The sequence below is a fragment of the Selaginella moellendorffii genome, unplaced genomic scaffold, assembly GCF_000143415.4.
Source record: "Selaginella moellendorffii unplaced genomic scaffold, v1.0 SELMOscaffold_87, whole genome shotgun sequence".
Classification (NCBI taxonomy): Eukaryota; Viridiplantae; Streptophyta; class Lycopodiopsida; order Selaginellales; family Selaginellaceae; genus Selaginella; species Selaginella moellendorffii.
In genome coordinates, this window is record NW_003314348.1 from 111,752 (window position 1) to 139,401 (window position 27,650).

At 42.5% G+C, this 27,650-nt stretch overlaps 3 protein-coding genes, 1 long non-coding RNA gene and 1 pseudogene across 5 annotated transcripts; 1 reads left to right on the plus strand and 4 right to left on the minus strand.

The window, feature by feature from the left end:
• Positions 1-1,288: 1,288 nt before the first annotated feature.
• Positions 1,289-2,421, minus strand: LOC9662662 (protein MRG2). The gene is made up of 5 exons (XM_024662087.1): positions 2,233-2,421; positions 2,015-2,169; positions 1,798-1,964; positions 1,658-1,742; positions 1,289-1,592 (listed from the first exon to the last, which is right to left on the minus strand). The coding sequence occupies exons 1-5, from the start codon at positions 2,314-2,316 to the stop codon at positions 1,553-1,555; spliced, it is 531 nt and encodes a 176-aa protein (XP_024517855.1). The 5' UTR covers positions 2,317-2,421; the 3' UTR covers positions 1,289-1,552.
• A 3-nt stretch (positions 2,422-2,424) lies between these two features.
• Positions 2,425-2,848, minus strand: LOC112341626. 2 transcript variants are annotated; one of them, XR_002990623.1, is made up of 4 exons: positions 2,787-2,848; positions 2,672-2,725; positions 2,599-2,612; positions 2,425-2,533 (listed from the first exon to the last, which is right to left on the minus strand). It is a non-coding gene; the product is annotated as an uncharacterized LOC112341626 (long non-coding RNA). The 2 variants fall into 2 exon arrangements; XR_002990622.1 differs by having other exon boundaries at positions 2,425-2,612.
• A 95-nt stretch (positions 2,849-2,943) lies between these two features.
• On the minus strand, positions 2,944-4,016 carry LOC112341599 (annotated as a pseudogene).
• Positions 4,017-5,519: 1,503 nt separating this feature from the next.
• Positions 5,520-8,408, plus strand: LOC9636317 (pentatricopeptide repeat-containing protein At3g26782, mitochondrial). The gene is made up of 2 exons (XM_002988131.2): positions 5,520-8,044; positions 8,103-8,408. The coding sequence occupies exon 1, from the start codon at positions 5,552-5,554 to the stop codon at positions 8,039-8,041; it is 2,490 nt and encodes an 829-aa protein (XP_002988177.2). The 5' UTR covers positions 5,520-5,551; the 3' UTR covers positions 8,042-8,044; positions 8,103-8,408.
• A 4,296-nt stretch (positions 8,409-12,704) lies between these two features.
• LOC9662663 (cytochrome P450 72A15) lies at positions 12,705-14,975 on the minus strand. The gene is made up of 5 exons (XM_002988225.2): positions 14,300-14,975; positions 14,014-14,240; positions 13,719-13,960; positions 13,282-13,672; positions 12,705-13,221 (listed from the first exon to the last, which is right to left on the minus strand). Exons 1-5 carry the CDS (start codon positions 14,568-14,570, stop codon positions 12,784-12,786), a joined length of 1,569 nt encoding a protein of 522 aa, XP_002988271.2. The 5' UTR covers positions 14,571-14,975; the 3' UTR covers positions 12,705-12,783.
• Positions 14,976-27,650: the final 12,675 nt, after the last annotated feature.

Genomic DNA, 27,650 nt, shown 5'->3' on the forward strand with positions numbered 1-27,650 from the left:
CGGCCAAGGAGGTCCTCAAGAAATCGCCGAGGCCGAGCAATGTGAGCCCGCCCAAGTCGCGAGTGAAGCGCGTCAAGAAGATGCAAAAATCCGCGGCAGCTCCGAGCAAGCAAATGGTGGCGCCGGGCATTGTCGAGGAGCATCCCAAAGATCCCGTGGGGGATCCCACGGATTCGCTCGAGGACGAGGATTTCAAGCGCTTCATCGATAGCTTCATCGCCCACACGCGACACCAGATGCTGCTCCAGGAGAGAGAGTACGTCTGAAGCAATCCAGCGCAGCGGTGCCGCACGATCTAGGGCTTGGGAGAGATCGGACGCCTCACACACGCCCATGTTTTCTCCTTTTTTTTGCCACAGCTCTGTACAAAAGTGTTGATGGTGGGAGGGTAGGAACTCAGCACAGTTTCTTGCTAGTTTTTTGAAAGCAAGAAAACTGCTATGCATATATTTTTTAAGCATAGATTTAGGAAGGCATAGCCAGCTTGTTGCAAAATAAAACATTTCTGGAAATAAAGAAAAGCAAAAAAAATTAGTTAGGAAAACTTCTGCTCCTGTTCCTGTTTGCTGATGAAAGATCTACACTAGATTAGCCATGGATTAACAAAGATTATGGGAATGTTCCAATTACACTTAAGAATTGAGGATTTTTCTTTGGAGGGTGATGGGCTGCTCGATCTCACCGACCATATTCGCTTGTTTGTTCCACGCCGTACGCTGCGTACGGAGGTGACAACGACGACCGAGCAGGGTGTTTGGCTGTCTGATCGATTGATTCAAAGGCAGCAAAAGTTTAAGTTTACCGAGATCTTGTCATGTACCTTGAACGGGATATTTCAAACATTCTCAGACGATTTCGTTTCGCTAAGCTAGCTTGAGGAACTTGTGTTTGGCCGCTTGCCATTGTCACCTTGCAATCGTATCGTGATCGACTGTAGCATATAGGCCGCGGTAGCCGAGGGGAGGTACAGAAACACGGGGGAATCCGATCGAATCCAACTGTGCTTGTCTCTCTTTTTCTTTTCCTCTTGAGAGGCCGCCAAAAGAGCAAGCAACGAGGAAAAGAGAAAAAAGAGATGATGCAGTGTTCGACCCCTGGCTCGATTCTTTGGTTTTGCTCGCTTGCTTGCTGATAGAAAAGAAGTGAACGTTGACATGTACAGAGGTCTGCTTGTCCTTGGGGAAGATAAAGAAGGAAGAAACTTTCTCCTTTTTCACTAATGGTCGAGGTGTGGTCCACACTGTCAGCCTGTGTTCCAATCTACTATAGAAATATCGACAAAGTAGAGTAGCAAGAGAGGGAGCCACACTCCTCTCGTGCAATGATTTTCGATCGCTAGCAGCTTTGTTCTCGAGCCAAAAGTCCGTCAATTCACTGAGAATTGTTAATGGCATCAGTGAAAAGCTATCTAGTTTCCAGTAGCTCGTCGCTCGCGCGAGAGTGCTATAACCATAAAATTACAAAATCCACAAGCTACCACATCATGAAACGATGAAAGCGAACCCTTCACCGTTTGGCGATCGTTTCACCACCTGATACGTCTATGGTTCGATTAAGCACACAGGAACTGCGTCTCGTTTTGCTCAATGAATCTGCCATGGCTTCTTGAGTCAAGCAAACAAAACGAAACAGAAGAAGATTGCAATGGTCCACTTACAGCATTATCTCCATCACTTTGTCTTCGAGCTCGGACACCTCTTTCTCTTTGAGCTGATCATACACGAGAAGCTCCGGGAGTTTGGCTGTTATCTAGGTGATTTGTTAAGAGGGCTTAAAGGTGGAAAGCTCATCACTTACGGAAGAGACGAAGCAAATGCTCGGCTCCATAGATCGTGGACGGTACAACGTCGCTGTTGAGCGAAAGCAAGGTTGCATATTGCTTCCGTTCTGCCGGGTACAAGAGCAAGTTCTTGAGAGTTCTGTCGAAGTAATACCGCAGGCCGTTTGAAACCTCGACGTCAATCCTGGAAGGCAAAAGTTTGCACAATGAAACTTGACGGCATTATATATACACCTCTCAGCTTTTCCTCTCTTGAGCATCCTGTGGTCTTGATACAATTTCAGAATGTCCTCCACGCTGGGTTTCTTGGGAAGTCTTGTGAGTTGGAGGTTCTCGATGCGATCCTTGTGATCCTGCAGATGTCGCCGCAAAGTTCTCGGCAGAACAATCTAGCATCAGAAAAGAAAAGAGACAAAGCAATAGTAAAGTAGCATTGAAAGAAACTACGGTACCTGAATTGGAAGAAGCTTCGCGTCCTGTTTTCCTAAATCGCTAGGGCTCTCGATTATAAACTCCTGTTTAGGAGTTTTTATCATCTTTCCCCTCTCAGCAGTGGCTCCCACAGAAGGCCGACTCTTGCAACGCTTGGACTGCTCGACTTTGGAGACTTTGGACAGCGAGTCCGAAGGATTTGCCTCCTGCCGGTTCAATGCATCGCTGAAACCAAGCTCCTGCTTTACCTTTGGGGCGATCTTAAGCTGGCCCCTGGCCTTCTCGTCGAAAATGCGATTGCTGCGAACCCACTCGTCAAATCTGCAAAACCAAGAATCGAGGCCAAGAAAATTGTTGCCTAGATTAATATCAAAGGGTTACACTACTTTTTGCTCCATCCCTGCAAAAATACAGGACAATAAAATCCACTGACACATTTCTTGGTAGTCTCAAACAAACCGTGTAATGCACTAAATACCGCCAAGCATTCGCTCGAAACTTGATGTTGGTGACCTGCATTTGCCATGGGATCGCTAAGATCGCTAAAACCTAGCTTCGAAACCTTTGAAATCACCTTGGCATTGTAGTAGAGCCCCCCATAAGAAACAAGCACATCGTCGCCATGCTTGAGCGCCGGAGGGTCCATGGACTCGAAATGGCGGGTACACTGACGTGGCAATGATGGCGTACAGCTTCGTTTTGAAATTCATCTCTATGTACGCACGTACGTATTACGTCTCCATACACTCGAGGGAGTAGCCAGCTACGTGCGAGCAGACGGAGCCAGCCGGCGTGCCGGTGTTGGCCAGCGTCAGGTCCACGTCACGGAAGTGGATGTCCGTACATGTGGTCGCGCACTGTAGGCTGATTCCGTACGGCGAGACCGAGGTGCCCCGGATGTTTGAGAATGTGATGTTGCTGATCTCCAGAGAGGTTCCCTAGGTTTATCAGTTGAGTGGCAGTAAGTTTTCGGGTGAAACTTACCTGGTTCTGGCAATTGTGGCCAAGTTTTGATCAACTATGATTGGGTTCTTCACGTTGTTCATCACAATATCGTCGAAAGCTTCCTCACATAACCAGAGCCACCCTGCTTGCTCACAGTTTAGCAACAAAAGCAAGGAATATCACAGTGCCGCACCTGCCAGGTTTTGATCCGTACGCCATTCGTGGCTCCGTCGATTTTGATTCCTTGGACCAAACATTGGTCACCGTGTCGAAAGACCCGCCTTTCCAAGGCTGCCGATGCTGATTCCATGCCCAGGCCCGCATCTACTGTTGGTCACCTTGACGTTGTCGCTCCCACTCACAATCGACACACAGTCGTCACCTTTTCAAGTAGAGCTTTCAGTAGATCAATTGAAGGGTCTTACTCACCAGCCGAGACGTCTGCCTTGTCAATGACAATGTTGGTGGTTCCAGAGACGTGGATTCCATCGGTGTTGGGGCTGTCCCCGGGGGAATCAATCACGACATTCACAGCCTCAACAACATCCGACTTAGAGAATGTGAGGTGGATTTGAGGGGGTGTTCCGAACGGTGGTGCCATCGACCTTGATGTTCTTGCCACCGCTAAACCTGATACCCTGCGCCGCAAACACAGTGGAAACTTATCGATAATCAGAGCTTGGCTTACCGTTGGAGCATCACCGTCACTGCAACCCTGGGAAAGAAAAGATTCAGTCATCGTTGCATACAATGGAGAGAGTACCTGTGTTTTGTTGCGTTTGCAAGACTGCGCCCACCAATCAGCGCCATTCCCGTCGTACGTGCCGCCAATCAACGTGAAGTCCGTCACCCCCACGAATTCGAGTCAAACTTTTGCAGCTGACTCGGCTAGCCACGCACTTCTAGGGCTGGCATGGAGGGTGGCGTTTACCTGGCCAACCAAACTTTAGAATTCGCTTCAACCATTGACCAGCGTTTGTGACATTAGAGCACTTCTCAAATACAATGGGCGTGAGGTAATATCTGCCTGTCATGTAAGGAATGGCGATGGTGGCCTCGTTGCCTTGAGTGCATGCAGTTATACATTAAGAAGAAAAGAGAAAAAATAAACAAAAATGATAAACAAAGCACACCAACCTGAGAATTATCATGGACTCCATTCCCCAAAGCTCCAAACTCAAGCACATTGAAGTTTGAAGATGATGGAGTGGGAGACTTCTTTGGGAATGGGGGAGAATCCTTTGGCAAATGAGGAGGGGGGAATTCTTTGGCAAATGTTTGGGACGAGGAGATTGATTTGGTGACGGGGTAGCATCTATCCTTGAGAATGTATCTAAAACAACAGCAATCAACAAAAGTATTAGAGTTCTTTTACTTGCCATTGCCCCCAACAGAATAGACCAGAAGTTGCAAGTATATATCTTAATCTCCCTGTGTTTTAACTACTGTATTATGCGTAGTTTTACTTTTATGAATGATTTCTCCATCAATTTTTTTTTAAACGGAAAAAGAGGGAACACAGACCAAAAATTTGTCTAACCTCTTCTTTGAAAGTGCAAGCTAGTATGTAAAGTAAGGCTACCTGCATGGTCATTGAACTCGAACCAAGTCGGCCGATCGGAAACGCCGGACGTTTGACATAACGTCGGATGGGAGCACTCGACCTCGCTCCACAAGAAGGCACACTTGAAGAACGGGAAAAAACGGGAGACGTGTCGGTGATCTAATCCCAGCCTGCGAAGTCTGTCGTTAGCAACATCTTGGACAAACCCCGCAACAGCAAGAACAACACTGGAAAGTCGTCGCTAGCATATCACCTAAATGATTCAAGATCTGAAACATTGCACTCGCAGCAGATTAACCAACATAAAACATTCTGTTGGCCATAGATACAACAAAATCTAAAATCTAAAAGATAATGTATGCTGTTTCTGTGTGGAGCATTCCATTTCTCCAGCATGTCTGCTACACTTTCATGGCCCGGCGCGAGGATGCGACTCAGGAAACCCCTTCATCTCGTCCGTCCGGATTATGGAATTTTGCTGCCACTCCGGAGACCAAAACACTCCCGCAAAACTTTGCTAACAAAAACGTGACACTCTCAAAAGCTTTCTTCGCAGCTTACAAAAATTCAATCCTCGTGATTTTCAAGGAAAAAACTTTTTTTTACCATATGCCCATCAAGAAATAATATCCCTCGGGGAAAGAAGTGCTCTGCCTCGTGAAAATGGCTGTGGTTGAAAATCGGAATCAAAACATGATCAAGATGCCCGTTAGTAATGGCTAAAGACAAGGATCCAAAACCCTAATAACTGGTCCACGAAAGCGAGGATGACCTCCAACATTCTTGTTTTAGGGTTCATGCGCTAGGGTTCTGGATCACGATGAGAGGCGATGCGAGTTCTCCTCGCCTCCAGCAGCAGCCGCGGCTTGAAGCGGTGCCTCCACACCGCCAGCTTAGATCGTTCCGACATCGCCTCCGCCGTGCTGGATCTCGAGAAACAGGCGGTGCGGGCAGAGAATGCGACCTACGCACGGCTCCTCCAGCGCTGCGCACGGGCCCAAGCGCTACCCGAGGGCAGAAAGATCCATTCCCTGGCTGTCAAGCACAATCTCTTGCCCGGAAATCTCATCCTGGGCAACCACATTGTGAGTATGTATGCTCATTGCGACAGCCCCGGGGATGCCAAGGCCGCTTTCGACGCCTTGGAGCAGCGCAATCTCTACTCGTGGACAGGGCTGGTCGCGGCCTTCGCGATCTCCGGCCAGAGCAAGGAGACGCTGCGAGCTCTGGAGAGGATGCGGCAGGATGGTGTTCGTCCTGATGCTGTGACTTTCATCACTGCCTTGGGCTCTTGCGGCGATCCAGAGAGTCTGCGGGATGGGATCCGGATCCACCAGATGGTGGTGGACAGCCGCCTGGAGATCGATCCCAAGGTGAGCAATGCGCTGCTCAACATGTATAAGAAGTGTGGAAGTCTCTCCCACGCCAAGAGGGTCTTTGCAAAGATGGAGAGAACGAGGAACGTGATAAGCTGGAGTATCATGGCCGGGGCTCACGCTCTCCACGGAAACGTCTGGGAGGCTCTTCGCCACTTTCGATTCATGCTGCTGCTGGGTATCAAGGCCACCAAGTCGGCCATGGTGACGATCCTCAGCGCTTGCTCCAGTCCGGCTCTCGTCCAAGATGGTCGGATGATCCACTCGTGCATCGCTCTCTCCGGTTTTGAGTCGGAGCTCCTCGTTGCCAACGCGGTGATGACCATGTATGGACGCTGTGGAGCTGTGGAGGAGGCGAGGAAGGTTTTTGACGCCATGGACGAAGCTCTCCGGGACGTGGTCTCGTGGAATATCATGCTCTCGACCTATGTACACAATGATCGAGGCAAGGATGCAATTCAGCTGTACCAGAGGATGCAATTGAGACCTGACAAGGTGACCTACGTTTCGTTGCTCAGCGCGTGCTCTAGCGCTGAGGATGTTGGACTGGGACGGGTTCTCCACAAGCAGATCGTCAACGATGAGCTCGAGAAGAATGTGATCGTCGGGAACGCGCTCGTTTCGATGTACGCGAAGTGTGGAAGTCACACGGAAGCTCGAGCTGTTTTTGACAAGATGGAGCAGCGGAGCATTATCTCTTGGACAACGATCATCTCGGCTTACGTGAGGCGGAGGCTGGTTGCGGAGGCTTGCCACCTTTTCCAGCAGATGCTGGAACTGGAAAAGAACGGGTCCTCTCAGCGAGTAAAGCCCGACGCTCTGGCATTTGTCACGATTCTTAACGCTTGCGCCGACGTCTCGGCACTGGAGCAAGGGAAGATGGTGTCCGAGCAAGCCGCTAGCTGTGGATTAAGCTCGGACAAGGCCGTCGGGACTGCAGTGGTGAATCTGTATGGGAAGTGTGGAGAGATCGAGGAGGCTCGCAGGATTTTCGACGCGGTTTGTAGCAGGCCAGACGTCCAGCTCTGGAACGCGATGATCGCGGTGTACGCTCAGTTTGGACAGAGTCACGAGGCGCTTAAGCTGTTTTGGAGGATGGAGATGGAGGGCGTGAGACCGGATAGCTTCAGCTTCGTGAGCATTCTCCTGGCGTGCAGCCACACGGGGCTGGAAGATCAAGGAAAGAGCTACTTCACTTCCATGACGACCGAGTACAGGAACGTGACGCGAACGATCCAGCACTTTGGCTGCGTGGCTGATCTTCTCGGTCGCGGTGGCAGGCTGAAAGAGGCCGAGGAGTTTCTGGAAAAGCTTCCGGTGAAGCCCGATGCTGTGGCCTGGACGTCACTGCTGGCCGCTTGTCGGAACCACAGGGACTTGAAACGAGCGAAGGAGGTGGCCAACAAGCTGTTGAGGCTGGAACCGAGGTGTGCCACGGGATACGTAGCGCTGTCCAACATCTATGCCGAGCTCCAGAAGTGGCACGCCGTGGCTAAAGTCCGGAAGTTCATGGCCGAGCAAGGCGTGAAGAAAGAGCGTGGCGTGAGCACCATCGAAATTGGCAAGTATATGCATGACTTTGCCACCGGCGACGACGCTCATCCTCGGAACCGTGAGATACGTGAGGAGCTTGCGAAGCTCCACTCGCAGATGAAGGAATGTGGCTATGTCCCGGATACCAAGATGGTGCTCCACTTTGTGGACGAGCAGGAAAAGGAGAGGCTGCTCTTCTCGCACAGTGAGAGGCTGGCAATAGCTCTGGGTCTCATCTCGACTCCTCTCGGAACTCCTCTGCGAGTGACGAAGAATCTCCGGGTGTGTAGTGACTGTCACACCGCAACCAAGCTGATCTCCAAGATCGCTGGAAGAAAGATTGTGGTCCGAGATCCAACTCGGTTCCATCTTTTCAAGGATGGCAAGTGTTCCTGCCAGGATTATTGGTGACAGGTTCGACACATTCAATATATCTTATAATTTTTGTTTAATAACAGGGAGTTCATTGCAGGCTCGAAGCAATCACCCTCGTGATCCAGAGCTCCGGCTTCCCTCTTGCCACTTCGAGGCATCGTCGTAGCGCATGAGTTCCATCGTTTCTCGTGGAAACCAGATCTCCAGCCGGCAAAACCGTCCTGCTGTATAATCCTGTAAGCAACACCTTATTGGAAAGTGGATCTTCTCCGTTCTCTCGGGAGTGATCGGTAAGAGGCCGGTGCCAGTCCATCCGACTCCATTAGTATTATTTCAAAAGCAACAGCAAAAACCGCTATGCCATTTCGCAACTTGATCTGATCAAACGTTCATTCACCGGAAAGAAAGGCTCTCGCTCCGCGTTCTTCGTCTACTTTTTTTAAAATTTCGAAAACCGTAACTAACCCGGTTAAACTCTGCCGCGTGGCGTTTTGGACGGTATAGATTAAGGGCCAAAGACTCAAATCGATAGTATGGGAGCGCGCAAGTTGGCAAGGCAAGTAACAAAAGAGAGCGCGAGGAGGAACACAAAGTTGGCCAACCCCTCAAGAGGGTAAAGAGTCAACCTGCAAAGATCAAGGCAAGTCTAGGAGGGAGCTATCAAAAAACCCTGAAAGGATCACTGCAAAGATCAAATCGTGAGGATCAAGCTCCACAAAGAAAATATGTATCTACTTTCAAGCACCATAGTATTACTCTAAACAAGAGTCCCCCATTCCCTATCTCTATGGGTGTGCTGCTCGTTCCATGGCTCCACAACCCCAGGTGCTCCTCCATTCGCTCATGAATTGTAATAAGTTACATAATTTGTTGTGTGATGTAGCATTGTTTAGATTTTATATTTCTACACAATAAAATCTTTTTATGTCTCTAATATACCTTTTATTTTAATACAAGAAACAGCTTGAAAAGGATAAGCTTCTACCCATATTCTTCTCTTATAAAAATCTTAAGACTTCTTGTTTGTGTATACCACCTGTAGCAAAGATGAAGTTGGAGTCAGTGACATTGGTATTTAGTTCTGCTTCCTAAAATAACAAATTTGAAAATGTGAGGCTTTTGAAATGGATCTGAAGTTAATTTTCACTGATGAACACTGTATAAAAGATGCCAGTTAGCTTCTCACCAAATATTGGAGTTGCTCTAGTTGGATTTCTGATTTGTTCATCATCTTTGACAACAATATCCAATACACTTTATTCCCACACTTCTCAAAATACTGAATACAAAATGGTTGAGATTGTCCTGCTCTTAAAATTTGTAGTCAAGGTTTAACTTTACTTATTACTAATACAGGTTTTCTTGGATTGAAAAATATACCGGAAGGATATTTAAGATATTGTTAAACTGTATTCTTATAAGATAATCATTCTATGTTGCTTATACAATCTTAAACCATTTACTTTTACTGTTTACTCTGGTTGATCATGATTTGCCATAAGAAAATATCAAATATATTATTATGGTGTTAGAGGGAAATAAAACAATTTTATGGATATGTAAATCAAAGCTAGTCCATAACCTCCGAAACATCACTATAAGAAAGCAGCCAAGATGCATTAGCAACATCGTAATCTAGAGGCAATAAATCTTTGTTCTTTCAGGGCTCACTTGTTTTTTACCCTAGTAGTTTTGGGATATGATCTAGTTGCAAAGAGGAAATTCCATCGACTTGCAAATAAGGTACGAGAGACATCTATACTTTGCCACTGCCACCAACTGAAAATGCATCTCCTTGTCACTACTTTGATGAGTGACTTTTGGTGCCTAGAATATAGTCATGCTCATCGTTAATGCAGCCCAAGACTAAATCTGAAGGGACCTTCCCCACTATGAAAAGTTGGTAAAAACATTCAAATGTTTATAAACACTGTAATTATTGATTTAAACATTAGAAAATTGAATTTTGAAGAGGAACAACATGTAGATTCAGCAAGAAGAAGAAGAATGAATTGCAAAGATTATTCTGGCCACTTAGAGCTCAAGAGATGGAAAAGAACTCGATAGGGAATTCCTCATTGCAGCAGCATGTTTCCCATGCCTTGACACTCTTGGGACATTCTTGCCTAACTTTAGCCCCAAGTTTAGTAAGAGGAGCTAGATTTTTATGCAGCAAGAATTACCAAGGTCAGTGATAAAGTAGTGATCAATGGTCACATATTATGATATGAAAAGGTTGAAAGGTAAGAAAGTTTATCAAAGTACACTTGAAACTTATAAGAATACCATAGTGAAGATGGTCAAGTACACAAAGTTTCCAGATAGCAATGGAATGATGATAAATGGTCAAGAGACTGAAAAGTGCAAAGTGAGAGGATAGGATTACTAGTTTACTAGAGATGATTTTTCATTTAATTTTCTTACACACCAAAGTGTTCTTTTTCCTCAAGATGTCCTTCAAAGATGAACTGTTATTAATATTATTGATTTGTTATAATTAATAAGTTTTTCTTTTTGGAATCAGCAAACCATGATTGCTGTTGCACAGAAATATAATTAGTAGAATAAATTATTGAATTTTTTGTTGGTCATAAAACACCAAGAAGTCTTGGTGTATAACCAGTACCAATGAAAACAAAAGAAAAATGAAAAAAAGTCCAAAATGCAAGCATATTCTTCTTTTAAATCAAGCATCTATGCCATGCAACGGCTGGAGCACCGGTGCACGATCCGGTGCATGTGCCGGTAATTGGGCGATAGCTGGAAGCTAAATCTCTGTAAGATCATGGCCACGGCGATCTTGGCTTCGGTGTGGGCGAAGGATTGGCCCGCTCTGGCCTTGGGAGAATGGGAGAAATGCGAAGAGGTGCTGTGTCTTGGAAGTGCGTCCGCAATGCGCTCGGGTCTAAACTCGTTGGCGTCGTTGCCCCAGAGATCCGTGTCGTGGAGGAGGCAGAGGATGGGGACGATCACTCCGCTCCGTTCCGGGAATGACAAATGCCCAAGCTTGGCATCTTTGAATTAGCTCCGGACGATGACAACGGCAGGAGAATACAATTGCAAGCTCTTGTTGAGCACCATCCCGACCTGGAATTTGCCATAGGTATAGAGTTTAGAGGAGAAGTCCAATGAAGAATGAAGAACTTACGATTTTTAGCTTGCTTAAGCCCTTGGCATCTGGTGCTTTGGACTGGCAGACTTGGCGTACTTCATCTCGGGCTCGTTCCTGCCAGGATGGGTTTATGGTGAGGGGCATCATTGTCCATGCCAGCCACTTAGCTGAGGTATTGTGTCCCGCAATGTAGAACGTCTTGCATTCCTCCATCATCAATGGGGCGGTGAGGTGTCACTTCCAAGGCAAAGAAGAAGTGTTTGAGTTTGTTTCTTCAGCTTATGGGAAGATTCTTTTTGTAAGAAAAGATTCAAATTGTTTAATGTATGGCATTGAACCATCTTCAACAACCCTAAACAATTCAAATAAGGGGAGAAATGCACAATCTAATACCCCTTTTTCTTACATGTTACCCCTTGCCATGCTCACTCCTCCCTCCCTCCGTGGCATGCTTAGTCACACCTAGCTCTGCACCTTAAATATTTAACAACTAATTCTAAATTAGTGATGTTAAAATTTAATTAGTAGATGTTGTTAACAGATATGCTAACGACTATATTTGTATAATTAGCCAGTGAATGAACGGTTATAATTTATACATATATAGCCTACTATTTGTGCTCCTTATATTTTATTTCTTATTTTATTCATTATCTTTAGTATTATGGCTAGATTGGAATATATAGATTATGCTAAGATAGTATTCTTTCTTTTTCTGATCTTATTGAGAGAATTAATAGTAAAGTAAATTATTTTTACTTTTTGTATTTCTTCAAGAAGAGAGAGAATATAAAAGATATCATCAACCAATGACATCTTTTATTGGTCTTCTTCTTCATTTTAATGCACCAATAATATTCTAAGCATTTGAGCAAATGAGAGATTACTATTTGCAAACTAAGTATTAGTTCTAAGAGGTCTTGTGGTATTGCAATTTTTATGATTCTACTTTAAACCATCTTTACAACCTTGATTATCAAATGATATGTCATTGATCAATGACATCTTTCACATTCTCTCTCTTCTGGAAGAAGACCAATTAGAATATAAAAATTAAAAGAATTTATTTTACTATTAGTTCTCTCAATAAGATCAGAAAAAGAAAGAATACTATCTTGAGCATAATCTACATATTCCAATCTAGCCATAATACCAAAGAGAATGAATAAAATAAGAAATAAAATATAAGGAGCACAAACATAAAATACAATGAGGACAAACTTAAACCAAGCTAGGTTATATATGTATAAATTATAGCCGTTCATTCACTGGCTAATTATAAAATTATAGTCGTTAACATATCCATTAACAAAATCTGCTAATTAAAATTTACAGTTACTAATTTAGAGTTAGTCGTTAAACATTTAAGGATGGCAAAAAGGTAGCCACTTAAAAGAGGGGGTGTGCAAATAAGACTCACAGCCTAATTCCTCACCCATCTATTTGTCTGTTAACACTTCCTGGCCTTCACCTGAAAGGGCGCCAGAGACAAAAAATGTATTTTTGATATATATAACACAACAGAAGAAATTAAGTTATAACCCTCTAGTAACTTAACTTACAGAATCTAAAAGGTAGCAACCAACATTTCCCTTCACAATATTGACTTACTATGTCCTTTGAAAAATACGGTTAAACTCTGACACATATTTTTTCTCGGTTTAGGTCAATCATCTAGTCTTTGGAGAAGCAAGGGCATGCCGTGCAGCGGCTGGAGCGCGATCCGGTGTACGGGGCTGTGCCGGTAATTGGGCGATAGCTGGAAGCTAAATCTCTGTAAGATCATGGCGACGGCGATCTTGGCTTCGGTGTGGGCGAAGGATTGGCCCAGGCACACGCGCTGGCCTTGGGAGAATGGGAGAAATGCGAAGAGGTGCTGTGTCTTGGAGGCGCTGGAGATGCCGTCCGCAAAGCGCTCGGGTCTAAACTCGTTGGCGTCGTCGCCCCAGATGTCCTTGTCGTGGAGGAGGTAGAGAATGGGGATGATCACTCCGCTCCCTTCCGGGAATGACAAATGCCCAAGCTTGGCATCTTTGAAGCAGCTCCGGACGATGGCAACGGCAGGAGAATACAATCGCAAGCTCTCGTTGAGCACCATCCCGACCTGGATTCGCCATAGCTATAGAGTTTAGAGGAGAAGTCCAAGAAAGAACAAAGAACTTACGATCTTTAGCTTGCTTAAGCTCTCGGCATCTGGTGCTTGGGACTGGCAGACTTGGCGGACTTCTTCTCGGGCTCGCTCCTGCCAGGATGGATTTATGGCGAGGAGCATCATCGTCCATGCCAGCCACTTAGCCGAGGTCTCCTGTCCCGCGATGTAGAACGTCTTGCATTCCTCCATCAAGCCGTCAATGGTGAAGGAGAGCCCGGTCTTTGCATCATAGTGCTCCGCGTCGACTTCCTTGAGCATCACTCCGAGGAGATCACTTCCATAGCCCTCGATCTCTCCCGCCGCCGTTTGATCCTTCCGGACTTGGACAATCTCTTCCAGTGTCGAGCGCACCTCGGCATTGACGGCTTTGATATCGCGGTTGATCTTGGAGAATGGAAGCTTGCTGTGATGGAGTTTGTAAGAGACAAGTTCAAGTGCGAAGTCTATACCTCTGTATCCATAGCGATGAAAATTTGCGGTAGACGAGCTCGCCCACTTGATCCAGCAGCTCGAAAACTCTGTGGCCCTGCTTGTAGCTGCTGCCAAATGCCGCTCGAGAGATAATGTCCGACGTTAGTGTAATGAGCTCCTTGCAAACTTCCAGTTCGATGGGCTCTTCTTTGCCTTCTGTGAGAGCATTCCATTTCGCCAGCATGTCTGCTACGCAATCTCGCATGCCGCCGACCATGAGCTACAAGATTTTATGTCAAGAGAAGAACTTTGGAGTGATTTTCGCTCGCTTGCCTTGATCTTGTCGGCGTGAAAGGCCGGTGCGAGGATGCGACGCCTCAACGCCCACTCGTCTCCATTCACGACGGCCATGCCTCGGCCCAGGAGATCGATCTGGAGCTGACGCTGCCAGTTGGAGTTCCAAAACGCTCCAGCCTTGTTGTAGAGCACCTCTTTGATCATGTCGAGGTCCGTAAGAACAACGCCAGGCTCGCTTCCCCACCACCACCGCAATGGTTGTCCTGGAAGAGAAGAAAATGTAAGTGAAATCTCTACAAGAACAAGAACTGGCGATGGGTACCATAGAGTTTAGCCCACTGGAGGTGGTGTGGCTGGACATACTCCATGATATCGTGGGTGATCGGCCCTTCGATGCATTTGGCCTCGACGCGAGTCCGGATGTCAAATATGTGCTTGACATTTCCAGAGAGAATCGACCTGGGCGGGCCCCGAATACCCTGCCGCCGCAGCTTGGCCTCGAGGATCCAGGGCTTGAGCAAGGGCTTCGTCACCGCCTTCCACACCAGAGCTACGCATAACGCCGCGATCGTCCATAGCCACATTGGCGCCATGGAAAAATGATTTAAGAGATTTCCTTTGAGGGAATAATGTGAGCAAGTTTATTTAGTATAGTACCTTGCTTGAGCGCCAAGCGATCTGCGAAAAAAAAAAATTGTTTGGTGCCCTACCGTGGCGAGAGATGACTGGCTGGGTTTTACCACATTGGCTGTCGCTTCCAAGGAATTTGGACCAATGCCTGCCAAAAGGAAGAGGTGTTTGAGTTCGCTTCTTCAGCTTCTACACGGTAGAGAAGAGATTCTTTTTGTATTCATCGAGATTCGAGTTCTTTGAAGTACATTCTTTCAATCCCAGCAATCGAGAAACCGTTGTTTTCCCGAAGACTTCTTCAGCGGGTCCCGATTTCTTCACGCCAATTCAGCAAATCTCCAACCCACCTCTCTTCTGTTACACCAAGAACGAATGGGGCTTATGCTTGTGTCTAGGATTTCCTCTTTGAATTAAGAAATGGCTTCTCGTTGTGGTCCGGACCCGTTTGAAAGCCCACTCTGAACTATGTCTTCAAAGTTGACCTCGACCCTGACATAAACCCACTCTGAACCATGTCTTCAAAGTTGACCTCGAGCCTAGCTCATCGCCAGGGTGCTTTTCTGTGCCGCTTCAGACCAACTTCAACCTCTACGTTGGGAAGTTGCTTCCCATTCAGTGAGTGAATTATGGCCAAACCCTTCACCAAACTTCTAGGCACAGCTTTGTGGGCCCAAAAAATATCACTTTGATAGTAAGCATACATGCTCTTTAAATTCAAGGAGAAGGATTTGTAACAAAGAAGAAAGAGTAATAGACAATAGTACTTGAAGAAAGACCAAGTCATTTCCATAGATGTAATTGTTGAAAGTTGAATTTCTTATAGTCTGTGCAAACTTTTTTTTTGAAATAGCATATTAGTGGCCTAATGTGAAGATATAAGTATTCCACTAAGGAATTTAGGATTAAACCCACTAGAGAAAATTAAATTGCCATATGTTAATCTCAACATATAGTGTGATTCCCCTAGCCAACTAAAAGAGTTTAACCAAAGCCTAATACTAAATGTAAACTCTCGAGTTTGGAGGTCACCTAACCCAATATTACTCAAACCCAATGACATTTAACCCTAAATATCCTAAAACCTTTAATTAATTGAAAAAGGGTACCCTTATTCATGAGCTTTTTCTTTTTATATTTAAATCTTAATAGATTATTTCTCAAGTCATTTTACCCCTAGTCACATTTATGACACCATAAGCTATTGTACTATAACTTCTAGTGCTTTTTAAGGTATTTGTTCAAGAATAACTTGTTAATTTAGGATGAATTTATGATGCTCGTCCTTGCTATTTGATTTAGCATTTGCTCCAAACTTTGATCAACTCCTTATATGATCTATCTTAATTTGTATTACACCCTCATTAAAATATATTGAGCATTAGACAAAGATTTTTCTCTTCATTAGAATCCAAACTCCATCCTCTTCATATTTAATAAAGATGTAAAAATAGACTCAATCATCCATTTTGCCAACTGTTCATCACAAGATATATAGCAAAAACCTAAACTTCAAACACTCAAAGATGGGAGACTTTAGGTTTCTTACCTATCCATGCCTTACAAGGAGTCTAAACATTGTTGATAGGCTCTAAAGTTAATATATATGTGAAATGCCTCTCCAAAAACATGAAGTAATATTTTTGGCTTTCATTATAGAATATATTACATTTCTAGAATGCCATTCTAGCCAAGTTCATTTGCCATCGATTTTTATTGAGAAATTCCCCTTTTATGTAAATAGCATCAAACTCCCTATTCAGGAACTCTAACCCTCCATCAATATAAACAGTTTTGATATAAGTAACTATATCTTTGTGATTCTACTCAAGAACAAAGCATAAATTTGGTCAATGTTCCAAGTTTAGATAGCTAGAGTTGAGCATAAAACTAGAAAATGGCTCATCCACAATGAGCAAAAAGCACCTTGATCCTTCAATAGTGATGTTTTGACCCATTTGTACAATATTAAAGTAAAAAAATTTTAAAATTTCTATACCTTATTGAGCTTTTGTTTTTTTAAAGATTTCTTTAATCCACTACAAAAATCTATACACCTATTAGGATTGAAAGTTTTGTGCTATAGCTCTATCATTGAGATGTCCCCAACATGAGCCACCATGCTAGAAACACTTTTATATAGCAAGATATAAAAATCACCATCTCATTGGGCAAAAGTCATTAGATTGATTTATCATTCTTTTCAGCATTATGATCTTGGTTTTGAACTTGCCTAAATTTTTTGAAATCTCACTTATACTAATCCACATCCTCCTCAAAAGCCACTTCATCTGACTATTGTAATGTTGTAATCTCCCCAGACATGACCTCCCAAATTCCACTATGCCCTAAAAGCTTACAATCATCTCATTGCTAATGTTTATTAAAACTAAGCAAAAGAAACCATGTAAAGACCCACTCCAATGGAACAAAGAAAATAGCAAAATAAAAGTATCTTCAAGTATAGTCTTAACATACTTTAATTTTTCCCTTGATGCTCTATAGTGTCTCATAATGCTCCAGTTGTCATGTCCTTTGTCATTCTTTTGGCTGTACCTAATATATGGGATCAACATGAGAATGATGTGATACTTTTAGATTCAAGTGGTAAATATCATGCGTGGTAGGTAAAAGGAAAGAATTTACATTCTTGTATTAAGAGTTATTATTTCTCTAGAATGGAAAATTTTCCAAAAATATTTTAAGATTTTTCAATAGTTGATCTATTGATCATTTATCCTAAAAACCATTTTATTTTTATAAGTCATTATAAACTAGTGAAGTGACTTTAGTTTACTTAGATATTAATAAATGGTTTATTATGATGTGGTTAAAGCAATTGAGTTGGATAAAGTTTAAAGTTTTAATAAAAAAAGTCAATAATATTTTTTTATAAAGGTAATCTTTATGCATTTCTTATATAGTATTATATGCACTTTACATTTGGGTTAGACTCTATGAGAGTAGTAAACTTTCATTGATCTTAATTTGATTTTAGTGGCCATTTACCTTGGCTAAGGATAGGAATGTCCAACTTAGTTAATATGTTTATTAAAGGTTGTGTACCTATATAAGTACATCTGATGGTCTTTACTTTAGTTTTAGTTGGGTGTTGATCATTTATAGTTAGCCTCTTTAATTATATTTAGAGTTATTAACTAAACATATTAGTGAGCTTATTGTGGTTCAATTGCATTTGAGTAGTCATTTATCTATACTTATCTATGTTTTTATATGTTATACCTAGATGTAGAGTATATGAATTTGGAGATGAACTCTAAGCCCATTGCATTATGAATTGAGGGTCTAATATAGATTTAAATCCTCTATGAGCACTAGCTTCTTATATTCAACTCTTACATATAAAATAGTGTTAGATAAAGTTGGACATAATTTTAGCATACTGGTGGCTTAATGAGAGGGTAAGGGTAGCCCATCTATTAAAGTAGTATAGAGCTTGGGTTTCAACCTAAGTAAAATGCAAAACAAAGAGTAACATATCCTAATGGAAGCCAAATTAATATCTCAAATGGTTTATCATGCTATGATAGGTTTGTTTATTAAATGGTATTGCGAAGGATTGTATTATTGGGCTTGTATGGTTTTCCTATGTTGGTATATTGGTTTCACCTCTATTAATAATGTTTGGCATGGTAGTGGATTATATTGAGTCTTGGACATAATGATTCACTCCTTGAGGATGTATTATTTATAATTGGGTATTAATAAAAGATTGGTCTTAGATATTAAATATAATATCTTTGACTTTTGTTAATTTAGTTGCTAGAAAGTTTTGAGTGGTGGTTTGCTCTTGCTTTCTTTTAATTTTGTTTTGGTGTTGATAGTGTTAAAGTAATCTTGATGTTGATATTGTAGAAGTTAAAATTAAAGTGAGATTAAATATTTTTCCATGGTATATTGAGGAAGTTAAATTTTCCCATCTATAATGATTCAAATGATTGATGATTGGTTAAACTCTCATTAGAGATTGACATTTAGTTTTGCTAGTCTTAATGAAAATGGTGTTAATGGTTTGGCTATACTTTTATATTATTGACATTCAAGAATTTGTTAGATAGCAATTATATTGGCATTCAAACTAATTGAGTGATAAGTTAAGTTAATCTTAGTCTAAATGAGATTATTTAGTAAAGTGTTGCTCTTAAAAAGTGGTTTAATCATGAATTATACTAGCTTTGTAAAATGAAGAATTAATGATCAATATTAAAGTTGTTGAGTCATTGATAATTTGAGTTTGTGAGGGCTAAGTGTACGGCTACGATGCCGTATACTAATATTAGCGTAGTGGATTTTGGTAGCCGTCGGATTGGTTTCAATCCGGACCACTCGCTCCTGTATATAAACTAGGGTTTTTGGGTTAATTGATATGCACATTTCTGTATTCCCTTTCCATATTCCATGCACTCACATTGGTGGAGATGAGGGGCACCTTTGATTGTCCCTGGGAGTGCTTGGATTTGGGATTTCGGTTTAGATCTAGCTTTTGCATTGTCTAGATCTAGCTTTTTCCATTTCCTTTCTTTTGTTCTTTCCTTTCAGGATTTTGGTTTAGATCTAGCTTTTTGCATTGTCTAGATCTACCATTTCTTTCCAGCTTTTTGTCATTTCTCTTCTTTTGCTCTTTCTTTCTCATTCATTTTCATGGCCGATCCGCAATCTCCTCCTTTGACTCTAGAGCAGCAGTTGGTTCAATTGCTTGATGCTATGCGCTTGCAATTGAACAACCAAACTCAGTTGATGGCGGCGTTCACGGCACATGGTACAACTCCTCCTGCTTTTGGTGCCAATCCTCGCGTTCGGCCGGAGTTCTTTCGTGGGAATCCTGGGGATGATGTGTACCATTGGTTCGATCACTTCACGGTGATTGCCACATATCATTCTTGAGATGATGCTCGACGTTTGCGTGAGTTCCCCACATGTCTTCAAGGGACGGCATTGCAGTGGTACAATGGATTGAGCGCAGCTACTCGTGGCGATTGGAGTGTTCTTCCGGACGTCTTCAAACGCGCCTTTGGACACGCCGACGATTGTGATGATGCCTTCCAACAATTGCATCGTCTTCGCCAAGGGCCATCTGAGTCGGTGATGCAATTTGGCGTTCGTTTCCGAAGTCTTTTGCTTCGTGCGGAGCCAAATATGTCGGAGCGGATCAAGCTAGGAATGCTGTGGCCAGCACTTCGTCAAGATCTTGTCGGACTTGTGCATGCACTTGCACCTGCCACTCTTGACGATGCTCTTCGCTTGGCACAACGTTATGAGACGTCGCCTCTTCCACTTCTTGCTATACGTCCTTCAGCTCCACTTCCTATGAGTGATGGTCCTGTTCCCATGGAGGTTGATGCTGCTGCTACTCGAGTCCAAGGACAAGGGCGAGGACGCGGTCGTGGCCGTGACATTCGTTGCTGGGCGTGTGATGAAGTTGGTCATACTTATCAGCATTGTCGGCGCTTTCCGGATTGGCGACCTCCATTTCCTGGGTGGAGACCTTGGCGTCAGCAACGTCCCGTTGGTGCTGCTGCGGTGGAAGGTTTGGATACCGAGGTGCATTCGGGAAATGAGGAGTCGCGCGAGTAATGGAGGGACCTTGCGCGAATAAGTTAGTGACCCCTCCATCTTTCTTTCGGGAGTATCATCAAGGGGTTCACTCGGCACCGGTTCATCCAGTGTTTACTTTCCAAGCTCGTTTTTATAACAAGAGGTCTCCTATTCTTCTCTCCGTGTTGGTTGATACAGGTTCGAGTTTATCTTCTATTGCTCGACCTGTTGCCACACGTTGTCGTCTACACTTGCATCGTGCGGCGGATCCAGTTTTCATTCTTTATGGCAACGGCCGTACACATGCATGTGCACGAGATGAGGCGGACCTGGTTGTGCGTGTGGGCGATCTCGAGCTTGGGTTGCAGTCATTGCGGGTGGTGCCGAGTCAAGCTTTTGACCTCATTCTTGGTATGGATTGGTTGCAGCACAATCATGCCAAGTGTGACTTTGAGGCTTTTCCCCCTTGTCTTATACTTCCTTATGTTTCATCCATTCCTCTCACTTCCGTACCTCTTTGTCCCTCTACTTCTACCTCTGCTTCCATTACTTTTGTTCCCCCATTATTTCCTCTTGTGTTTCCATCTTGTTCTGCTCTTCCCTTTTCCGATCCCTCCGATGATCTTTGTGTTGCAGCTGTTGACCAGCTCATGAAGGAGTATTCTGATCTTTTTGAATTTGACCTATCGTCTGGGGCCAAGATTGCCACACGTCATCCCATTCCAACCGGGGATGCTCGTCCAATCAAGGTTCCTGTTCGTCGTCGGTCACCCAAGGAGATCAAGATTTTACGTGCAAACGTCAAGGAGATGTTGGAGAAGGGTGTTATTCGGAAGTCGCGGAGTCCTTGGGCATGTGAACCTCATCTTGTGACGAAACCTGATAGGAGTATTCGTTTTTGCATCGACTATCGTCCGTTAAATGAAGTGACGATCCCGGACGTGTACCCTCTTCCTCACACTGCTGATCTCTTGGATCGTCTGGGGCGAAGTCGTTGGTTCACCAAGCTAGATCTTGCTTCTGGGTATTGGCAAGTACCGATGGCTGAAGACGATATTCCTAAGACTGCTTTTCGTACACCATTTGGTTTGTACGAGTTTTTGGTGATGCCGTTTGGTTTGAACAATGCTCCAGCAACTTTTCAGTGGATGATGGACGAGGTTCTTTGCGATATGCCGGAGGTGACGGCTGACTTCATTGATGATGTCTTGATCCACTCGGAGGGGACGTGGGAGGAGCATGTTCGTGATGTTTGTAAAGTGTTGGATCGGCTACGCGACATTGGTTTAAAGCTGAAGCGGTCAAAGTGCGTATTTGGGTCTAAGGACACAACTTATCTTGGGTACCGTATTTCTCGTGAGGGTTTGCAAGTTGATCCTGACAAACTTGTGGCTGTTCTAAAGTTCCCTACTCCGAAGTGTGTGAATGATGTGCAGCGCTTTTTGGGTAAGGTGCAGTATCTCGGTCGTTTTGTGGATCATCTTTCCGATCGCACTTTACCATTGCGAGCGTTGTTGAAGTCATCAACGTCATCTTTCATCTGGTCTCCCGATTGTGAGCGGGCGTTCATGAATCTCAAAGAGCTATTGACGACTCCTCCGGTTTTGGCATATCCTGACTACACTCGACCTTTTATTTTGCGCGTGGATGCTTCTGACATTGGTCTTGGAGGTGTGTTGATGCAAGAGAGCTCGAGTGTGCCTGGTCAGCGCCATCCCATTGCATACATAAGCCGTACATTACAACCAGCGGAGATGAACTACTCCACGACGGAGAAGGAGTGTTTAGCAGCAGTCTGGGGTTTCGAGAAACTTCATGCCTATCTACATGGTTCTCAGACGTTACTTGAAGGTGACCATGCTGCTGTTACTTCATTATTGAAGCGGAAGAACCTGGTTGGTCGTACGGCTCGATGGGCTTTGAAGCTTCAGATATATGATTTCGATGTTGTTCATCGCCCAGGGAGTTCTATGGCTGATGCTGATGCCCTTTCTTGAGCTCCTCTTCCTTCTCCACTCACTTCTCATGTTTCTGACGAACCTGTTGTTCCAGCATCTGTGGGTTTTCTAGATGAGGATTATGTGCCGTCGGCGGTTGCTGTCCTTGACGTTCAGTGTCTACAGGGCGTAGAGCAAGATCTACCTTCTCTGGATGAGGTTCGCGAGGCTCAAAAGATTGAGCCGTGGATTCGAAGGCTTCGAGATGGGTTTGAGAATCCTACATCATTTGCTGATGACTTGCCTTTTCGGCATTTACATTCTCAATATCGCCTTGAAGATGGCCTTCTTTATTTTGTGGGGACGGATCCTGATGCTCATTTATGGCTAGTGGTGCCTTCCGTGTTTATTCCGCGGTTTCTCCATGCCTACCATGATTCTCCTATTCTAGGTGGGCATATGGGACACCGTTGTGTCACCGAGAAGCTGCGCAGATCTTTCTATTGGCCAGAGATGCGACGTGATATTATCCGGTATGTGCGTAGCTGCGTTTGGTGCCAAGCTCGTAATACTCCCCCTTGTGCTGCGGAAGGACGGTTGGAGTCAATTGCAGTTTCTCGTCCGTTTGAGTTGGTGGCGTTTGATCTTATGGGACCTTTTCCGCGATCGACTGCTGGCAATGAGTATGTTATTATTGCTTCTGACTACTTGACTCGTTGGGTGGAAGTTGGTGCTCTTGCTAGTGCCTCTGCAACTGCTGTTGGATACTTCCTCCTCAATCGAGTGGTGTTCCAGCATTCTTGTCCAGAACGGATTCTTTCGGATAATGGTCCTGCATTTATGGTTGAGGTATTTCATGTTTTGACATCTCGGTTGGGGATACGCCACACTTTTACGAGTGCTTATCATCCACAATCAAACGGTCTGGTGGAACGGCTCGTTCGGACATTCAAAGGGATGATTGCGAAGTATGTGAACTTTCAACATTCGGATTGGGATGGTTATTTGCCGTCTCTTCGGTATGCTTATGTCACAGGGGTGCAGAGTTCTGTTGGTGCTTCACCATATAAACTTCTATATGGTCATGATCCAATATTACCAACAGAGCTAGGTTTACCTTCGCGATTGCCACGAGCTCCTGATGCTAGGTCATGGGATCAATATTTGACAAGCATTCTTCCACTTGTCCGAGCAGAGTCTGCTGAACACTTAGGCCGCGTACAAGTGGGACAACAACGGCGCTACAATTCCCATCATCGTCCACCAGCGGAGTACAAAGTGGATGATTTGGTGTTAGTCCATTTTCCCCATCTTACGGTACGTGGTTTATCTAAGGGGCTCCTTGCGCAGTGGAAAGGACCGTATCGGGTGTTGCGGCAAGTTGGACCACAAGTTTATGAGGTTCGGCATGACGTTCAGCAGGCCGATCCTCCGGAGATTGTGCATGTGCAGCGGTTAAAACGCTTCATACAGAGGGATCAGGAGCAGTTAATACCGTCTACAGATCCACCGATGCCTCCTCCTGACGTTCCTCCAGATCCCGGCCCATCTACAAGAGAACCCTGACGGCCTTCCATTATTCCGAGAGGAGGGGATGATGTGAGGGCCAAGTGTACGGCTACGATGCCGTATACTAATATTAGCGTAGTGGATTTTGGTAGCCGTCGGATTGGTTTCAATCCGAACCACTCGCTCCTGTATATAAGCTAGGGTTTTTGGATTAATTGATATGCACATTTCTGTATTCCCTTTCCATATTCCATGCACTCACAAGTTGAGGTTATATTAATCATTAATAATTCTCATTATGTTATTATAAAGTGAGTTGCATTTTGATATAGAGAGATGGATCACAGAGGATCTGTTTAGTGATAATTTGTTAAGTATATTGTGGCTTAAAGTATGACTTTAGTCAATTTATTTTATGACAAATTAGCTCATGACTAATCAAGGGTTTTTAGATATGGTGAAGGTAAAGGAGTCGCATAGAGGGCTTGGGGGTGGCTGGGTGGTGATCCATTTTGCATTAGTGTGGTAATTTTTCATTAGGTTCTAATAATTAGTATTAAAGGGTAGAGTTTGAGAATCTGCAAGTTTGCTATTATGGATTCTGCAGAGGAAGTTGCTCATCAATCATTTGTGAAATCTTGGATGACTGATAATATAGTGTTAGAATTGCAAACCCTTAATAACAATATTTAAATCCTTGAGGTTGAAACCTTTGGTAGACATGTGTGAGTGCATTAAGAAAATGGAGAATTCTTGAGGTGGTAGGAGTTTTGTTATAAATCGAGCTCAAATACCTAAGTTTGATGGCATTGATGTCTCTGTGGATGCTCAACTGGCTGCACAAAACCTTGAAACTAATCTAGGTTCAAGGATTGCTAAATGAAGATGCACTGATGGAGGTGGCGCTTAAAGGCTGAGCTACATGTTAGTGGGCTCACCTTTTCTTGATTTGACGATGGTATGTTTATATGTAACAATAAACTCATATCAAGTTACTTATCAATGTAAATTCTAAGATGGTATAATAGATATGATTAATTAACCTACTATATTATTTAGCTCCTTGTTAGGTGTGTTTATCTTTGTTTTTGTGTCTCACTTATGGGCTTAATCAAAAAGGTAGAATGTCAAGAGAGTGGGACGTTTAGGAGAGTTATACCTTTTAACTTCTATTCACGAAGATGTGAACTTGTAGGGAAGTGTAATGGTTTGAGAATCTGTTAGGGTTTAAATATAGAACAAGCAAATTTGATTTGGGTTTCAAATATAAAAGGAAAGGGCCAATGAACAAAAGTGCACCTATTTTCCCAATTATAGAAAATCATCCATTGGTTTTCACTCGCTTATGATATTGAGTTTCATCCCTTAATATTTACTACATGATAATTTACTATGTTTACCAAACACCCTTACTATCATGCCCTATGTGTTGGTCCAATTTAAGTTCTATCAACTATTTATAGAAAGTGTTTAGATATACTAATTAGTTACATCTACAAAATGTAGAAAATGTCCTCAACACAATAATGTTATTCCTATGTCCAAATTCATAATCTAGCATCATTTCATATTTAGTAAGTTTTTGAGTTTTTCAGAGACTAAAAACATGCTTTCATATAGGTCTATAGGGGGTTCTAAATGTATATTAAGGGTAGTAAGTATTGGTTGACTAATTTGAAATATTATCTAGTTCTTTATTGGGTGTATTTATCCTTATTTTACATCTAACTTAAGTTTAAGTTAAAGCTCTATACCAAGTTAACTAGTGGTATACCTATATCCTTATATCAAGCCATTGGTATGTTGTAATAGTGTTAAACTCCATTTGACTCTGTTTTGATATTAATTTTAGTGTTGAGATACTACTATTTAAGTGTTGTTTTGTAGTTCTATTCCTTCCTTCCTTAAGTATGTGTAAGCAATTAAAGAGAACAATTTAAAAGATGGTCTATAAAGATTCAAATATAAAGGGAAAAAGGCCTATAATAAAAGTGCATCTCATTTTTTCAATTAGTTAATAGTCTTAAAACACTTAGGATTAAACATCCTTAGGTTTGAATAATACTAAGCTAAATGACCTCTCAAGAAGTCTAAATTTAAGAGCTTATGTTTGGTATTAGAAGAGTTTTAGATACGATTCTATTAGTTGGCTAGGGGAATCACACTATATGTTGAGATTGATATCTAGTAAGTTTAATTTGCCTTTTGGTAGGCTCGACTTGAGGGGTAAAATGTTAAGAGAGGGAAACTCTTGGGAGAGTTGTGGCTCTTAACTTCCGTTCATGAGGGCGTGAACTTACAAGAAAGTGTGGTGGATTATAAATATAGCCAAATAGAATAATATGAAATATAGTCTATTAGGATTTAAATAAAGAGGGAAAAGGGCTTATGAATAAGAGTGCACCCCCTTGAGATATTTGGGGTTACATGTCCTTGGGTTTAAATAGTATTGGGCTAAGTTACCTCTCGGGAAATTTAAATTTAGGAGCTTACAATATGCTTATATCTTATCCCTTCATTTAGTGGCCCAAAACTTATGCTTGATTGCCCTTGGCACACAGATCTAAGGGTTAAATTCTATTTCATGGTTATCCTATCATAGAGTATAGGATGAACACCATGTGCACTATATTTAGTATCAAAAGGATTAGTCTCAATGATTTTTATGTAATAAAATTGGGTAACTAATCTTATTGTATATGCAAAGATGAAAATAATAATCCAAATGGGTATATGTTTGGTTGTTATAGCTTTACATATAGCTTTGGGTATGGATTTTGGCACATAATATTTTATACAACTTTATATGAGTTTTTGCTTGGGCTCATTAGGTGGTTTTGAGATGTATGAACTTATACTTAAGGATTGATATTAGCCTATCCATGAGTTATTACTATATTAGGGTAAAAGTATACCTCCATATAATTGGTGAATAGGTTAGTTTGTAATTGTTTAGCATGACATTAGTGAATTCTTCTTAGGCATGATTACGAGTGGATTAATCAAGAGTATAGAGATTAATCTACTGGTTCAAGTAGTCATTATTGTGCTTTTTTACAAACTTTTCTTAGATTGAATTTAAAGTAGTGCAAATATAAATTTAAGGTTTAATTTGAAAAGAGAGTTATCATGGATGAATGATCAAATATGTAAATAATCTTCTCTTTTTTGAAAGGCAATTTGTAATAAGATGTGATCTCATTGCTTGTATTCATATTATACAATTGAGAGTCCCTACTTCAATATATATTGGTTATGGTGGTCTTAGAAGTGGTATATCATAGATTAGAAAGCAATAAAGCACTAAAGCATTTTACTTATATTTGCTATCAGAATATTTAAGTTGTAATGCTCAATTCTTTTCTAGAAAACCTTACTATTTCTCCTTAAGTAATTTAGTATTAAATTAGTTTTAAGTTTAGTCAGAAAGAGAGTGGCATGAGCTTGCCTATAAATCTTTAATAATGGGGTATAACATTTATATTGCATTTTGTTGATTAGAGTTAACACTTAATACTAGTGTCAATCTTTGTAGTAGTAATATAGGCTTTTGTCAAGACATTATAATTCTTATATCATATCCTTGTGATTATAAGTAAGTTGTTTATTCAAAAATTCATTAACCCAAAAATGGTTAATAGTGATGCTAATCTACTTGTAAGTAGTAGTCTCAACTAAGTTTTTCATAAGTAATCTATTAAATGCTAAACTAGTATCAATACCTTGGTTTTTTGAGGTAAGGGCCTGCCTGATGAAGTATCCATTGGAGCTGGCCACTCCAAGGCTTCCTAAACACATACAACCTGTAAATTCTTAAAATATCAATGATACAGAAATATCTAGCACTTCTAAGAGGGCATCCAACATCACAAAACCTCAACATAGGCACATGCTCTATTCAGTCATAGTTTCAAACACATAACAAAGATTTTACAAAGACCATTTGTGGCAAATACTCCTAGATTCCAAATCGCAAGGACACTATATTTATCTTGGCCATGCTTTTGAACAACGCTTCTGAATTTTACATATCAAGGGTTTTTT

What these genes read in the sequence shown, in the direction of transcription:
- LOC9662662 (XM_024662087.1), bottom strand. Translation starts at nt 2,316, where the DNA reads ATGATAAAAACTCCTAAACAGGAGTTTATAATCGAGAGCCCTAGCGAT. An exon ending in GCATTTGCTTCGTCTCTTCC is followed by an intron (nt 1,743 to 1,797) that starts GTAAGTGATGAG and finishes CCTAGATAACAG; the next exon opens with CCAAACTCCCGGAGCTTCTC. An exon ending in AAAGTGATGGAGATAATGCT is followed by an intron (nt 1,593 to 1,657) that starts GTAAGTGGACCA and finishes AAGCCATGGCAG; the next exon opens with ATTCATTGAGCAAAACGAGA.
- LOC9636317 (XM_002988131.2), top strand. Translation starts at nt 5,552, where the DNA reads ATGCGAGTTCTCCTCGCCTCCAGCAGCAGCCGCGGCTTGAAGCGGTGC.
- LOC9662663 (XM_002988225.2), bottom strand. Translation starts at nt 14,570, where the DNA reads ATGGCGCCAATGTGGCTATGGACGATCGCGGCGTTATGCGTAGCTCTG. An exon ending in TCATCGCTATGGATACAGAG is followed by an intron (nt 13,673 to 13,718) that starts GTATAGACTTCG and finishes ACTCCATCACAG; the next exon opens with CAAGCTTCCATTCTCCAAGA. An exon ending in GCTTAAGCAAGCTAAAGATC is followed by an intron (nt 13,222 to 13,281) that starts GTAAGTTCTTTG and finishes TGGCGAATCCAG; the next exon opens with GTCGGGATGGTGCTCAACGA.